Raw genomic sequence first — 17,612 nt, 5'->3', positions numbered from 1 at the left:
TTCTAGATTATGTCCAAATTGTAATGACATTGCAAAATGCATTTTAAAGTTAAAATATAAAAATATGAAATTATAATATGATATATTTATACACTTAACACACAAGTATACCGCAAAACTACCCACACAGACCAAATACTCGATTTCAACAACAATCACCCAACAGAACACAAAATAATACATGTGTCATGCTTACTGGTTATGATAAATATCTTTTCATATAACAGCAGCGTTCATGTCAATATATGAATTTGTAAAAGATTTCTAAAAATTCCATGTGATTGTAGTTTAGTTTCTATCACGCGTTAGAAAATTACTATGAAACAATCGAACATTCAATTCAGACAGTGAGCTTGACTATGTTTGTTCAGTTGGCTATCAGTCGAAATCGGTCAATCCATCACATTAAGACAAAAATTTAAACGAACCATTTAAACGATAGTATTGTGTTACCAGATCGTGAACAAAGTTCATAGATTTGTGAACTTTTTGCTCTCTTCATGAACATTTCATGAGCATTAAAAGTTTGTGAACTTTTTGTGAACTTTTCTAAATATTACGCATTTTTGTATTTTCATCATTTTCATAGGGAATTTATAGATAAATCATAGTTCAATGAAAAGAAAATCTTCATAGCTCGACAGTTCTTTTAAAACAACGACAATTTTAAGATAATCCGATGCTCTCCGAATACTTCCGTGAGTTTCCGAATATTTCCGAGTTAATCCGTTAATTTCCGATCTTAAAAATTAGATGTGATATGAACTTTTTGCCATTTTTGTGAACTTTTGACGCAAGCCAGCACGAATATTTTAAAATTTCACGTGGCAACACTGCAATAGCAATTGATTTAAAAGCGATGCAAACTGGTGAACGAACTAGGCAGCAAACTAGGGACCAAAGTGTATTCAGATAAGAGTTATCTTGCACGAGTGAATATAACTTTCCAGAAGAAGCGAAGTTTGAAGAAAACAATCCAATAGTAGGCTCAACATATTTTTTTCGCAATGTATTTGTTTACAAAGTGAATTGTAAATTTTCAAATATGCTTTAAAAGCGATGTAAATTGTTCTACAAGAAAGTAAAGTGTATTCAAATGACAGTTATTATAGCTAGAATGAATTTTACTATTCAGACGAAGCGAAGTTTGTAGAAAACAATCCAATTTTAGTGTAAACATTAAGTTGCATCGGGCCATCGACTATTTTATGACGCGAATTTCTTCATAATAAAAACAAATATGTTACTTACCGTACCCTCGGCTTTCGGCCTTGGGCCTCTTTTGAGACCTCACGAAAATATTTTTTCGTACGGACCTCCAAGCCGGTAAATAAAATATAAATATATTCGTAATATCCTCGCATGTCATGTGGTGTTATGCAATCAAACGAGGTAATAAGTACATTCTACTAATGTTAAATTACTAATGTCACTGAATTTATGGTTCATTATAAAGAGCGCATTTTCCTAAAAACATATTGCACGGGTTTAAAATCGGATGAATATGCTGGCATAAATACCAAATGAATGTCAAGATCATTAAAGAATTCTTGCAATACCTTGCCTCCTTTGTGGTGGTGGGTTCTACAATTCTCCATAACAATCACTGAGCCAGGCTCTAACAGTCGTTGTCTAGTTTGAACATATATGGAGTGATATGTCTCCTCGAAAAAAGGAAGAAATCAAACGTGTTTGCGCTACCGTCTACTGTGTTCGCATAGTCAACTCCAGCTAAGGAGCACATTAGGTTAACAGTTGTGTTAAAAGTAGGGGATTCAGCATACCTCTTGAATTCGACAGCTCTTTCATCTATGGGAGCAAGTCAATACTTTTGTGCTGCGTGTTGTGGAAGTTTTAGACCTCATTTGTTAAAAAATTTTAATGTGTAAGGGTCCTTGCTGTTCAATAAATCAATGAAAATTTTGCTAAAAGGTTTAATTGTCTAAAGCTTTATTTCCTGAATGGAAGTGTGCGTTGAACGGCTTAAGATAATGCTGACATGGAAGATGTGCCATATGGCAAATCCCCAAATTCGTACTATCGTTGTATGATTTCACTGTACGTAATAAGATTTCACTTTACGCTGTCGTTTTAAAATTTCTATGCATTGAAGATCACCCTCTTAAAAAATGGCTTGGGTTGCAGCCACTGTGTGGATGTGTACTATCAGTCTTTCTGGGCAATATCATTTCCAAATTTTGTACACAACTGTAGATGACACTTTAAGGGAACGCGCTATTTTGGTAAATTGCCCAATGAATATTCCTGTTACGGGGTCCTCTCTAGTACAAATAATACTCTTGATTATTAAAAGCCTTAAATCGGTAGATAATGTCTTTCCTGGAGCGTACACACGACCATGTTTATTTATTCGCCATATGTTTACAGTCCATTTCAATAAAATGAATTAAATCTTCAACTTGCTTTTAAGGTTTGCATTCAAACATTATTCAAGGTTACGAAATTAATCTCGGACTCGTACTCCAAATCAAACTTGAGCTCGGACTCGAACTCAGACTCGAGCTCGGACCCGAAATCAGACCGGAGCTTGCAAAAATGCTCATTGTGCTCTCTCTCTCTCTCTCTCTCTCTCTCTCTCTCTCTCTCTCTCTCTCTCTCTCTCTCTCTCTCTCTCTCGTGTTTTAATAACGAGATAACAAAAAATAACTTTTTCTGGATTTCTCACGTGTTTTAACGACAAATGATAATCATTTCAATAATCATTTTGATAGAGATAATCAGGTAACCGAAAGCATTCATAACCGTATAAAAGTGTTAGTTCGTGTTTTGATGTAGCTGATTTGCTTAGACAAGGATAAGTCCGAACCTTGTTTTCGCGTATCCGGTGCAATAAGACTGCACATGGTCTGCTGGTGTCAATGTCAGTAATCTGACTTCAAAAAACATGTGCCGAGATATAAAACGCTGCAAATAGCGAATTTCTATGAACGGACAAAGATTCGAAGAAACAAAACTCTTGTTGCTATGGTCGCCCTTTTGGATAAAAAACGGAAAAGTAGACATCAGGCATTGACTGGAAATTGCTATGAATAATATATCGAATTTATTTAAACCGCTTATACAAACAGTGCAATGTTTTCTTGACGTTCAAAGTTGTTTTTCTATTTTCTTATATTTTTTACTTTGCTATTTTATGACGGAGCAGTAGGGAATGAAATTAATTTTCCGAACAAATAAATAAAAATCTCGATGAGAAAATTTGCCTGGTAGGAGTAAAAGATCGAGCTGGTTTTGTCACTGTGACAGAGAACCCCCATGTCGAAAATTTGGGAATGCACATCTGCACTTAAGATGACTTGATGTCATGTCGAAACACGTTTATGTTAAAAATCTTTTGTTTTCTTTAAAACCACAAAATATGTATTGTAAAGGAGAAGTCTTCTTTTAGCCATTTTGCAATCCTGCCATTTTGCTTAGCATTTTAGAGCTATATTTAGGGTCTTCTGGCTGCTGCCTACGTCCTGTCTCATGGACAGGAAATGCGTGGGTGTCTGGTTAGAGCTTTGAAATCGTATCAACGAAGATCTTCGTGGCTTAAAAATGTTAAAATTAATATTTCTTTGGATAGTTGTTGTGTTCAATTTACAAGGTGTTAATTGATTTTAGCACAATGTTTATTTCAATCGAACTCGTCATAAAGTTTGTACCGACAATTTCTTGTTATTGATGTACAATTCATTTATTCATTTGTCTTAGTTTGTAAAGGAAGTCGCTGCCCATCTGACTGGATAGAACTAGAGTCATCTTGCTACTATTTCAGTGCAAATGTAACAAACTGGCTTGAAGCTAGAAGAATTTGTCAACTGAAAGGTGGAGATCTCGCTGTTCCAAAAAGTGATGCTGAAAATACAGCCATTTTCGATGTTGTACAAAGAAAATGGATATATAGGCCTTATATTGGTTTATTTCGCAATGAAAGGGATAAAGAATTTTACACAGTCCAAAACGTCAAACCTAATTTCACAAATTGGCATCCTGACAACCTGATAACAGCGTGGTGTAGAGGATTGTGTGCATTATTGGTACATGAGTACAAGCGAGTGGAATGACATTTCATGCGGTAATTTCTACCAATTTATTTGTCAAGGTGAACAAAGAAAGATCAAATGTAAGTATTGAAATGGTTGATGCCTCATAGGTATTTTACTGAACTTTATTTCAATGCTGTGCTCTTAAAGCATTAAACAGTTAGAATATAATTAGATTTGTAGAGGGTTTGTGTTTTATGATTTCCTCACCATAAAAGCTTATGTTTAAAATTCAAGCATTTATGCAATCGTGATTTCAGCAATCGTAGAGAGCTGAAATCTTTAATGTTCCAAAAGCTGAAAGCACTAGAAACGTAATAAGTGGTATAGCTAAATACAAATTTAGAGTGGGAATAATGATCTTTATTGCATCGCCCCACGTATCTTACGACCATACAACATACGTGTTGCACATTAACAGAGTACCACTGATAAGCAAGACATTGATGAAAGTGGAAGCTAAGAATTTAAACCTGAACGACTCACTGAACATTAACAAGTTACAAAGAAACGAACGGATAAAATCAACCACATATTCAAACCTCGCCGACAGACGAAATATAACATTGATTTAGATTCGGAAGCATGTCCTGCTTACATCAGCGACAAGCTACCGGCACTTAATTAAGAAACGTCTTATTCAAAACACTAAACATATGCATATCTCGGTATTATCTCCTCACTAATCAACGACAAAAATACACAATATACACCCACACAACTGCATATTCCTCATAGAATATCAAGAAAATGGCAACAAATAAGATGAACATAAAATATACACTTGACTCTGAAAATAGCTCCCGTTATGGATATTAAGACGCCAGTCAATTTTAAAGAACGAGTTCAGGGTCATGCTTTGCTCGGTTTGATGGCCATTTTAAGGACCCCGAAAATGGCTGCTGTAATATGTTTGATTTAAGTACATAAGTACAGCATATAAATACGGCGTGAATATCGCAACAACATTCAAACTATCAACCATCAACCCTAAATGCTTCCTATAAATAAATATGATCACATAAGTCAATAAACGAAACAAAACGTGTGCTGAATACGCATCGGTTGTTTAAGTTCACGGAAGTTCCCGTGTGAAACATAAATATTAAGCGTGCAAGGCTTTTGCCTGATACTCATTCTTTAACTCTGACAGATTTATTTCAGGATTTTACCAAAGCTTGGACGATCTTCATTGACAAACATTAAACGATACCCCCCCAGGTTTAAACCACTCATTTTAAGGCTCTTAAAGCCAGTTAAATGTCATATTAATGAAATAAAAAAAAAAAACATCACAAAGCAGCGAACCGAATGTAGTACTTTTAAACATGAATGGTCTTCTTACATGAGTCAAGGCAAGCGATAATCATGAATATATAAAATTATTGCTCAAATCAACTTTGTACCACGAGCGATCGTATCATGCACACTATCAAAGTCTATACGTGTTAAATGTCCGCGTCTTCAGTCATTATCTGAAACCTGCATGCAGTTTTTCCATCTCCAGCAGGCACTGAAATAGAAGTTTTGAAAACATTTTCACAGGCAAAATATGCATGTGTACAAATACTTAGAATTTAGTATGAAACTAGGAAATTATTTTGTAACTATAGTATTATATATTCATCATGTAAAAAAAAACAATGCACAAATAAGGATTTGCCGTCACACTTTGATTTCGGGAAATAATTTCAAACGAATAGACATTCCCTGATTTGATTGTGAATCATGCAAATGTTTATTTCATAAACATCCGCTTATATATGTTTTCTTTAAGACGAACCTGTCAACATAGAAATGACTCTTGAAAGGGTAGATGATAAAGCAAAATTGAGCTGCACTGCTGAAGGAAATCCACAACCAAAGTTTGAAATATTTCTTAATGGTTCAATAAAAGTTGCTAATGGATCAACACATGTCATTGATAAAGTCAATTCAAACAATGTTGGTTTGTACAGTTGCCAGGCAACGAATATTTATGGTAGCATGACATCATCAAAAATACGTCTTACAGGTGAGAATAAATGGCAGGATAAATAATTCGGAGCTGGTAGAACACCTTAGAAACATTCAGGAAAAAACTAAGAAAATAGAGAAAGTTTTAGTTGTTTGTTTACGTCAAACGCTCAACATCAATTACCTACTTGCCATTGAGGTTTGCCGTTTTGTCAATTTAGCACGGTTTTTTCTTCTTATAGCTTATTTTACAAATTGCACTATCTCAATGTAAATTTTATGTTTATTTAAGAAATAAAAAACATTTTTCTAGTTTCTATAGAGTTATAGAACACGAGGAAAAGATTGAAAGAAACGAAAATTGCGTGACAAGCACGAGTGTTTCCATGATAAACATCTTTTGTTTCTTTTACAAAATAACAATGTTGCAAAACAGATAAATTAAAAATCAACGCTTTTATTTTTCTTTGAACATGTATTCACCATAAATATCTGACTCCGCCAAAATTCTATACTTAGCTACAAATGAGACAAGCCGCCATCTTAAAAGATGGCAAACGAACGATATTTACACTTATATCTGCTTTTCCTGAATTCATATACAGTTAGAACATCCAATAGTCTAGGTTTGATTTTTAAAATGTTTGATATTATTGGTTGGTTTCTTTTAACTTGTTTTTTATTCTAACCATTGGTGCGCTAGAAAAATCTAGTTTTTAATATAATGAAATAGCTACTACCAGTCTGTTACATTTGTGTAGCTATACTGCAAATGTCTGCTTTTGCAATTTTTTCAAAAAGAACGCGATGGCTTCCTCAGTTATACATGTTTTTATTTTTAAAACACCATTTTTGTTTTATTTAGTGATATGACTTTGATTTACTATGGTTATAAAAACTAGACCAAGGATTTTAGAAACTAGACCAAGGATTTTAGAAACTAGACCGAGGATTAAAGAGACTATGCCGAAGATTGAAGTAACTAGGTCGAAGATTTAAGAGACTAAGCCAAGTATTTATGAAACAAGGCCGAGGATGTAAGAAAAAAGGCCAAGGAATTAAGAAATTAGGCCGAGAATTTATGCTGTAATGAAAATGTATTCTGAATCAATCCACTTTTCAATTTAATTCTTTCAAGTTTCTTTTTCTAGTTGATGGCGAAAAAGAGAGAATTACGAAAGCCAAAACGGAATGGTACAGCATCGTTGTAACTTTGATATCTGGAATAATCATTGGAGCTCTGGTCTCATTTTTTATATTTTTACGATATCGTCAACGTTTGTTAAGTAGAAGTCACAAAAAGTCTCAGTCACCGTCTGAAGAGAGATGAATTCTGCTGATAAATCTTATCATGGATTGGATTTATCATCAATGAATAAAGAAGATGATTATGAATCATTGAGGCCAAAGGATGACACAATTGACATAACGTATCAAGGACTGGACATTTCAAAAATGAACAAAGAGGATGATTATGAATCGTTGAAAAAGAATGACGAATCTGAACACGATGACGACAAAGAAAGAGGAGACTATGTCAACACTCAGCAGTAATTTGTTCTCGATAAGAATTCGGTCGAGTGTTGACATAGCCGATAAGAATTTTAAAACGAGTTTGTAAAAAACAATACAATTTTAGTCTAAATATTAAGCAACATTGGCCATTTTACAACGCAAATTTCTTCAAACTAAAAATAAAAAATAAATATGTTACTTACATTTTAGGTCGGTTCGTACTCGGCCTCGTGAAAATATATTTTTCCGTAAGGACCACCCAGGCTGTAAATAACATATATATTTTATATTGTTTTAAAAATAATAATCATAAGCAACTTCTTAGAAGCACTTTTAATTAAATAAATACGCCTAAACTCAACAGAAGTCGTGGATCTTATCGTAATAAATTATCAGTTTTCTAAATATAAATCATCCGTAAGTGTTAAGATTTACTGCTTCTTTAAATAAGTAACTATTACTTTCCGCTTCCGTTGTAAGTACTGTTTGTGTTTATTTAAAATAACATTCTTGTTAAATAAATTAGTCATCGCTGACCATATACCAAATATGGTAATATGAACAAAAACGCTCATTGTACGTATATATATTATATATATTTATATCGTAGAGCTAATGTGTAGAGCTATCTTGTAAAACTCGTGTTTCTTTGTTAAGCAAAATAAATCGTTCTGAAGTATTCTCAATACATCGACTTATTCAACAAGTATGTATATAAATATTTCAAAACTTGTTTCTGATTTGATTTCTTTAATTTGCCAAATGTTGTCTTTGGAATAAAAACTAAATCTTACCAACCCTTCTCAAAACTTTTGTTTCTTACGATTGTTTGAAATGTCGAACTTTATATACACCGTACGATAAAAAAGACAAAAAGACAAAAGAAAATGATATGAATTTCCTTATGATCCTTTTGTTTTTAATGCGCTCGTTTAATGTAAATGTGAACGTTTGAAATAGGTTTATCTGGGAAATGAAGAAACAGATTCGTCATGATATGAATTTGTTTTATTTTAAATTTGAAAATACGAGAAAATATAGCTCAAAATAGATACTGTATTGGCATTACACATGATCAAACAATAAGTTCCACAAAGAAATTCAGAATGGTATTCTTAAGATCAAAACTGTAATATACAAAATTTAATCAAAACTATGAAGGATTATCGTTCAAGAATGCCTAGCATTTTACATAATTGTAAAATCACATAAAATCATATGAAATTGCAGCTAAATTGTTTTTAATCGTTCCGCAATTGTTGTAGATGTGCTACAACGCCCCTTGCAGGCGTCGCATGTCTTGTCAAAAATAGCGTCGCATGCATTGTCAAAAATTAAAATCAACAATAATAAGGTGCGTAATCACTTATTGTGAACACCTCCTGGTGCGCTTTCTTGTCATATTCAAAATGGGTGTGTTTGTAAATTACTGACACGATAAAATCATCGTGAAGAGTGAGTTTTAACTAGTCTGAAGGTGTACTCCCTCAAGAAAGATCTTAACTGTATGAAAATGTTTAAAATAATAATTGTTTGGATGATTGTCGTGTTATATTTACAAGGTTCTAGTTATATGGAATGTTTATTGCATTTGCTAATATAATTACGTTTATATTAAAAATTCCTTGTAATTGATGTAATTGAATTTTTCATTCGTCTTAGTTAGTAAAGCAAGTAGCTGTCCCTCTGACTGGATGGAACTGGAGTCATCTTGCTACCACTTCAGTAAGAAACAAACAACATGGCATGAAGCTAGAAGAATTTGTCAACAGAAAGGAGCAGATCTTGTTGTTCCCAAGAATAGTGTTGAAAATGAAGCCATTTTTATGGCTGTCACCAAAAAGAGGCTCTATCACCCATATATTGGTTTGTTTCGCAATAAAAGTGATAATAAATTTTACCCTGTTCAAAATGTCAAATCTAATTTCACAAATTGGCCTGATAATCGACCCGACGACTACCGCGGTGTAGAAGATTGCGTACATTATTTTCCTCAAGCAGGCTGGTGGAGTGACATTTCGTGTAATAATTCGTACCATTTCATTTGTCAAGGTGAACGAAATAAAGTAAAGTGTAAGTATTGAAATTATTGTTGATTTATGTGTATTGTCTAACTTTCTTATAATGTCATCTTACGAAAGCGCATTTCACAGGATAAATACGTTTAAAAGTTTATTACAATGATGCATTACAATGATGCTTCGATCTTCCTCTATCGAAAAAATTATTGTTTAAAATTTGAAGCACTTATGAAAGCATGATTTAAAAGACAAAAATTTGAAAATCAATGCACAAATAGCAGAAGATGCTAAAATTTGTATTGGTGGCATACCCAAACATAATGTTGCCTTGCTTGTAAATTTTTTGATTTAGTTTAGCTAATTAAACAAACCCATTCATGACCACAACAGCAATGATACCTTTCATCAAAGAGATGTCTTTGCTAACATAAGACTATATTACCAAGACAATACTACGACAATGCAACATACGTCTTGCAAATCAATTGTTTACAGCTTTACGTTATACACTATTAAAATTGAAGGACAGAGAACTACAAGATCAACAAGAAGGTGCAGTTTATAAAAAAATACTTCGACTGCTCGGCCCTTTACATGGTCAAGGCGGGCGGAGACATACAACTCACCGAACTGTATCCAGCTACAAATAAATAAGACAACACTAGCCACATTGTACGAAACATAACATTGACAGGGACTTGGCAAAAGGCATTACGTATTGCATCCTACAGTAAATGAATCCCATTAGAATTCCGTATACCAACCTAGAACAGTACCTCTGCATTAAACACATCTATACAATTACCAACACTTTACATAAATTTTACGCACATCACCCACTCATTTCTTTTAAATACAACATCGTGACGTCTAACTGGAATATAAATACTCTTAATAGATACCTGACATTTAATCTTCACTAAAAAATAATTATAGTTATGACTGCCGAAAACTCAGTCATTCCAAACATCAAGAGTACTTCTCAGGACTGCATTACGACGATGATCTACGAACATATAACCACTAAATACTTCCTGGTTCAAACCATTCGCTTTAAGATTTCATTATAACATATTAATGAAATATTAACGACTAAAGATTGCTGCTGCAAACTGACTATAATTCGATAGTGATAAATACTTTATACATATAAAGGTTTATCTAATAAACCAAGAAGACAGTATATGATAATATTCAATCAAGTCATTCATAACAGGCGACGCGTGTCAAGCACACTATTTAGAATAATATGGTGTTTAGTGCCACACTTGTCCATTATAACGAATATAACAAATATTCTTCTTTAAAAATACACTTTTACAAGCAAAATATGTATAATTGTACAAATACATGCAACGCTGGGTAAATGAAAAAGCATTTTATTCTGTTCATTAAATTTTTTTAATGTTTATTACGCGAAAAGGCAACAAAGAAATAAGTACTGGAACATTCCTTGATTCCCAGAATTGATTTCAAAAGACCGAACACTTCCTCTTTAATCATATAAACATGACTTTACATCAATGCAAATTTTTGTTTAAAGAAATTTACAAATTACGAAATTTACTCTAATGAATGAATATACATTATTTTGTGGAGAATCGAACAACATATTTCTAGCACTATTCACTATTTTTTTACAAGACATTGTCATTTTAGAATTAACTAGTGGGAGTGTCAGCAACATAACGCAATTAAGTTTGACAGTTTCTTGTATTTCTTTCAAATAAACGATGTGCTGACGCAAATACACATTGCTAAAATCCGTATCATGCACAAGTTTACGTCAGTTCCTTCTCTAAAAACAATGTAAGTGCTATACATCAAGGTTAATAAGTTGGTCTTTTGTAGACAAAAGAAGCTCATTTACAAACTGGCTTTGTTTTGATTATGACTCATCCTCCAGCACTGGATGAGTCAACATTAAATCAACTAATATAAATTCATGTTGATTCACATTTAACAGATAGCAGATGTTGACAACTGATAAGCTGTGTGCCATCTGAGACAGCTGTTTCCAGAAATTTTGGGTTTATGCACTAATTCTGAAACAACTCTTCAGAAAGTTTGTCTATTTTTCGTTTTACTTTAAATTTTTCTCGGTTTACTCTTGGGTTTTCTGATTTTTGAGGGGCTCAAACCTTTCAGCAAGGCAAATGCGCTTTATACAGCAATAGGAAATGTAATTATATACCAAAACATTCAAAAAGTGACTACATGACATGTATAGAGAATTACCGATATGCCAGTGTTGGGTTTGCTACATAATTGGCTAAACTTTTTAATGGTTAACATTAATTTTGTGTAAACAGCTGCTCTTTTTTGGGGTCGCCACAACACATTTTTTCTTGCAATATGCTCTCTGTTTCACTTATTCTTTTTTACTATTCTCTTACACCTCATATCTTCCCTTGTCCCATCCATTAATTTCTTTCATGCTCTTATTTTTTCTCCGCTCTTGCTCTACCTTCTTCATAATTTTCTTCTCTAATTAACTCATATATAAGACACAGCAACCTGCTTCTTTCAATTTTCCTGCAATTTTAGTTATTTTTATATGCCTTGAATATAGTTCTTCCTTATTTTATTATTTCTCGAGAGAAAATAAGGAAATACTAAAGGAATTAGATTTCATGTGATAATAATGCTTACACGTGCTTTCCTTAGACCAACCTGCCAACATAAAAATTGCACTTTAAAGGGAAGATGTCAAAACAACTTTAAGATACACTGCTGAGGGAAATCCACAACCAAATTTTGAAATATTTCTTAATGATTCAGTTAGTGTTTTTAATGGATCAACTCTAGCAATAGGTAAAATCACCTCGAAAAATGCGGGTTTTTACACTTGCAAAGCAACCAATGTCCTTGGTAGCATTATATCATCAAAAATACCTCTTAATTCTGAGAATGAATCTCATTGAGTACGAACATCACTTATTTCACTGTAAGATTGATAATTTATAGCTTGTGAACTTGACACTTCCGTATTATTCAAAACAGTTTATTCATATCTTTTTTTCTCGAGGAAGTTAAAATCTTGTATTATCGAAATTATTCAACGTCATATTGCATAAAGATTGCCGTCAAAATTTCATAGACTCTTATTTTTTGTCCGTTTTTTGAATAAAATGCAGCTTTGAAGAAATTTTATAGCTACTACGAAGAATTCCTACCGAAAATAACTCTACCAGTTTAAAGTTACATATCAACAAATATACCTGATGATTCAATATCTTATTATGTAACATTTCTAATTGTGTAAACTGAGAATTGCGAAACTTTCAAGATCTTACGAATAAAAAAAACATTTATAAACTGTTTAAAAATATAAAAGTTCTGTTTAATGAAAGTATACTTCAATTAGCAAAATTTTTTTTTAAAGGCACTTCAAACTTATTAGTTGTTCAGCTTCCTTTATTGATTGTTATGTTATGTATACAAGCTGCTGGTTGATAGTATTTTTAAAAAAACGTTTATTTGAATCTATACATCATCGAAATTCTAGCTATGTATCATTTTATTTATTCAATTTTCTTAGTTATTAAAGAAAGTAGCTGTCCCTCTGACTGGATTAAACTGGAGTCCTCTTGCTACTACTTCAGTAAGAACCAAACAACATGGCATGAAGCTAGAAGAAATTGTCAACAAAAAGGGGGAGATCTTGCTGTTCCAAAAAATAATGCTGAAAATAAGGCAATTTTCAAATTTTTGAAAAGAAACTGTCTCAACAAACCTTTTATTGGTTTATTTCGCAATGAAAGTGATGAGGAATTTTACACTGTGCAAAATATTAAACCTAAATTCGTCAATTGGCTACCTTTGCAACCGGATAACTTTCGTGGTGTAGAGGATTGTGCACATTATGGGCAGAATACGGACAAATGGAATGACATTTCATGCAATAAATATTTCAATTTTATATGTCAGGGTGAACAAAGTAAGATAAAATGTAAGTATTAAAATTCGAAATGCTTTATGTATGATAGCAAACATTTTTATTGCGTTATCCTATGAAAGCACAGTATAGTAGTAATATCTCCAGAGTTTTGGCAATTTGTAATTTAACATATTTCTTCTTTCCCAAAAGGAAAAACTAATGTTAACAGTTAAAGTGACTAGCCAAGATGATAAGAACTAAAAATTTCACTTCAATGCTCTAAATGTTGAAAGCACGAAAAGGGGCGAGAATAAACTGAGAACAAATTCCTTTATGCAACATAATATTGACTGTCACTTTGCCAAATGAATTACGTGGGCAGCGATTACAGACAACGACTTACGCTAGAAATTTGGTATACTAAAACAAAAGTGGTAAACTTATCTTTAAAATTAAAGGCACTTTACTAAGGATTCATTCACAACATCTACATGCACATTTGCTTTAAAACAGCCCCTTTCTGTAGTTACTTTCACAATGTAATGATACTCCTGGGTTCAAAGCATTCACTTCAAGGCTTCTCAATGACATATTTAAGCCATATTAACGATATGAGAACATTGATCTTAAATGAAGCTAAAAATGAATTTCATACAACTATACGACACTATGTATTTATTTCAATCTTGTCAAATGGCTTTTATCTTTCAAAAAATATAAATGAACTTAGCTATTACAAGCAGCTCGTATTAAGTACACTATATCACAACAATACGACGTTTTACAGTGCCGAACACGTCCTTCATAAGAAAGATAAGCGTAGCCTTTATTGGTCTTGATATCGTTGTATTTTTTATTAGTTTAACTGTTATATTGATCGGAAATATTTTGATGTACTGAGAGTTTAAATATTTACAATGTCTCTGTGGGATTTGTGTCGTGACTGTCGTGCAAAAAATTTTTGCAGTGTCAGAATTTTTTCGTGAAAATGCTAAAGATGACGAAATGGCTTGATTAAATATTAACTGAAAGTTTGTGTTATTGCATGACATTAGTTATCGTATTTGGAAATACTGAAAGCAATGAAAATGTTTATTACTTGATATGCCCACATATATTTTCCTTTAGACCAACCTGTTAACATAGAAATGACTCTTGAAAGAGAAGATCTTAAAACAACATTGAGCTGCACTGCTGAAGGAAATCCGCAACCAAAGTTTGAAATATTTCTAAATGGTTCAATAAGAGTTGTAAATGGATCAACACATGTTATAGATAAAGTCACCTCAAGTAATATTGCTGTCTACACTTGCAAGGCAACAAATGTATTTGGTAGCATTACATCAACAAAAATACATCTTAAAGGTAAGAACTTTTTACTTCACCACAATTTCGTATTAAGTTTACATTTCTTATAACTGTAAATTCCTTATCAGGGATTGCCTTTTTGTACATTGAAGATCGCTTTTCTGTGCTATCCACATCATAAATTTCTTATCATACAGAAATTAACCAATGTGTATTTTCACGAGGCATTCTTTATGGTTAAATATTTGTTATCATTTCGTTGCACGTGAAAGCCTTTTAGGGTCGTGTCTAATTGTAACTATATTGAATAGTCCCCAACAAATTCAAATTTATTGAACTAAAAAAAACCAGCTGTCCTATGATATTTTTCTATAAACTCATATTTACGAAAGAGACTAAGATTAATAATCAAAAAGTTAGTTCTAAGAAAAAGTTTTGTTTTCGTAAAAAATAAATAACAACCATTTTAATAAACTGAAAAATTAGGAGCTTCGTGCTACTCGTTTTTGTTGCAATTGTTTAGTTACTGTACGAGAAATTTTCTTTTAAATGAAGAACTAGATAAGTTTCTTAGGAATTCATAATTCATTTTACGACTTTCGCAAATTCGCAATGATTTTAAAACTATATTCCGATGATTTCAGCTGTAATGAAAATATTGTTCAATGAACAACAAAGTAAATTTCAAAGAATAGCTTATCAACCTTTTGTCAGGTATTTTTAAGTTGCATATTAGCAGCAGTTATACATATTTTTTACAGAAATTCGTACCCCAACTCGAGACAACGTCCATTGCAATTGCAAAAAAGAGATATGCACTCAGTCCAAATTAAGAAAATGGCATTTCATTGTAGTGACTTTGATATCTGGAATCATCACTGCAATTCTACTCTCTTATATAATTTTTCTACGATATCGTGAAAGTTTCTTAAGAAAGCAACTTCAGCAATTTCAGTCTTCTTTTGAAGCCAGAGTAAATCCTGTTGATACAATGTATCAGGAATTGGATTTATCAAAAATGAATAACGAAGATAATTATCAGTCGTTAAAAAAGAATAATGAGTTTGGATACAAGGATATCGAGGACAAAATAAATTATGTAATCCCTCTATAGTTTTGTAAATCACAATTTTACGCTTCGTACGTGTTTTTTTACTGTTTCTAATACATATTTTAAGACTGAATGGCAGCCTTTAACAGTTTATTAGAAAAATATTTAATAAATAATCATTTAAATTTATGGTTTTTCATTATTCTGGACCGTTCATTAAAAAGGAGCGAAGACAAGGTTTAAAGATTATATTTAATTTTTGTAATGCTCTTATAGAGAGAATGAGTCAAAATAAGGCTTAAACTAGAAGTTACTATTGCAAGGAAAGTTCTGATAAAATGCATCAATTTCCGAGTTATTACATGTGTAAAGCCTGGAGAACACGAGAGTTACGTGCATAGCAAAATGTCATTCTCATTACAAGTGGCGTAAGTATGTTTGTCTTGTGTGCTCTCTAATTACAAAAAAATTTCCATCGTTCATGGCCTAAAAGACAAATATGCAATGTTTTTAAAGATTTATTTTACGGATGAAAAAGATCTTACCGTGTGCTGTGACTGTAAGCCCGAATGCTTACATAAGGCAAGAACAACGCATGCGTTTAAAGTTGAATCTTTATACTAAACTATGTACGTGTTGTTGTTTCTGTTGTTGTTCATCGTCGACAAATACGGCGCTACAAAAACACATTGGGAGATTTGCTCGGGACGTTGGATTATGAAACGGCAAAGATAGGTCAAACTAAGCACAGCGGCAAAATGATAAATTTGAGGTGGAAGCTAATCTTCGAAATTCATGTTTTGTTTTATTACTTGCTATTGGAATCAATTAAGAGTACGGAATGTGAAATATGAAGATATGAATACAACACACCGCCCCAGATATTAGTTTGTCGTAGTCTCTGGAATTTGGAATCTCATTCAAGAGTTAAATTCGGAAGATACGAACAAATATTAGCGACATTACTGAGTTGATAAAGAATCTTTAGAATTCATTTTGGCTAACAAGAGTATATTGATTTTCAAACATGACAGAGATTAAGGTTTATTAATCGACCTATAGAGGACACGGTTTTGCTACATTACGTTTTCTTTTGTACGAGTAAGCTATAACAAGATTTAAATGGTTTTCTTGTATATCTTAAACTTGTACTCCTCATACAACATAGTTAATTTTAGAATGTCAAACGAACACCTTCATTGGTGCTAAATTGACACCACGAGGTGGTGTTACATGAAAAGTGTTGTTTTAACACCGATATCAGTGCTGATTCACATTATGAAATCTGATACAGCACCATTTTTGGTGTTAGATAAATAAGTGTTGATTTTAACACCGATATCAATGCTGGATACTAGACCTCAGGATGACTTTGAAATAAAGTCGAAAATTTACAGTTCACTTCTCGTCTTGTTTTGATGCATATTTTTCTCAAGATGTCTTGTTTTTTCGGAATTTGCTTTATACTACATTTCTTTAAATTATCGGCTGGTTAGGTTTTCTGTGCTTTTAGTATTTCTCGTGTATCCCGAGCTAACCATCCGTGGGCTAAATAGCAAACAAGGATTATTTGGTTCCCTATATTAACATGCGACGCTCTAGTACTAAACTATCTCGGTGTATCGGGAGACATTGACAGAGAACGGGTTTTTTGTTTTCAAAATTTCTCTTTTTTCTTTACAAGAATTCTTCTAATAAAGAAAGTAGAATATCCAAGGATACATCAAAATTTCAAATAATATCAATAATATCTGCCTTTTGACTTATAATTTAAAGTAACTCAAAGCATAATTATACGTATTTTACTTGTTACGTTTTACAATTTAACTTTC

General features: G+C 32.6%; 2 protein-coding genes across 3 annotated transcripts; both read left to right on the top strand.

Moving 5' to 3' along the window:
- Positions 1–3,501: 3,501 nt before the first annotated feature.
- LOC124448948 lies at positions 3,502–8,208 on the top strand. Of its 2 annotated transcripts, XM_046999899.1 has the most exons (4): positions 3,502–3,610; positions 3,718–4,129; positions 5,827–6,063; positions 7,157–8,208. In XM_046999899.1, the coding sequence occupies exons 2-4, from the start codon at positions 4,048–4,050 to the stop codon at positions 7,333–7,335; spliced, it is 498 nt and encodes a 165-aa protein (XP_046855855.1). In that variant the 5' UTR covers positions 3,502–3,610; positions 3,718–4,047; the 3' UTR covers positions 7,336–8,208. The 2 variants fall into 2 exon arrangements, with proteins under 2 accessions (XP_046855855.1, XP_046855856.1); XM_046999900.1 differs by lacking the exon at positions 3,502–3,610 and having other exon boundaries at positions 3,645–4,129.
- A 776-nt stretch (positions 8,209–8,984) lies between these two features.
- Positions 8,985–16,024, top strand: LOC124449360 (macrophage mannose receptor 1-like). Its single transcript, XM_047000288.1, has 5 exons — positions 8,985–9,025; positions 9,183–9,593; positions 13,083–13,493; positions 14,550–14,786; positions 15,491–16,024. The coding sequence occupies exons 2-5, from the start codon at positions 9,215–9,217 to the stop codon at positions 15,841–15,843; spliced, it is 1,380 nt and encodes a 459-aa protein (XP_046856244.1). The 5' UTR covers positions 8,985–9,025; positions 9,183–9,214; the 3' UTR covers positions 15,844–16,024.
- The last annotated feature ends 1,588 nt before the right edge of the window (positions 16,025–17,612 follow it).

The sequence above is a fragment of the Xenia sp. Carnegie-2017 genome, unplaced genomic scaffold (genome assembly GCF_021976095.1).
Source record: "Xenia sp. Carnegie-2017 unplaced genomic scaffold, XeniaSp_v1 HiC_scaffold_23, whole genome shotgun sequence".
Classification (NCBI taxonomy): Eukaryota; Metazoa; Cnidaria; class Anthozoa; order Malacalcyonacea; family Xeniidae; genus Xenia; species Xenia sp. Carnegie-2017.
This window is presented reverse-complemented; position numbering and strand designations above follow the sequence as displayed.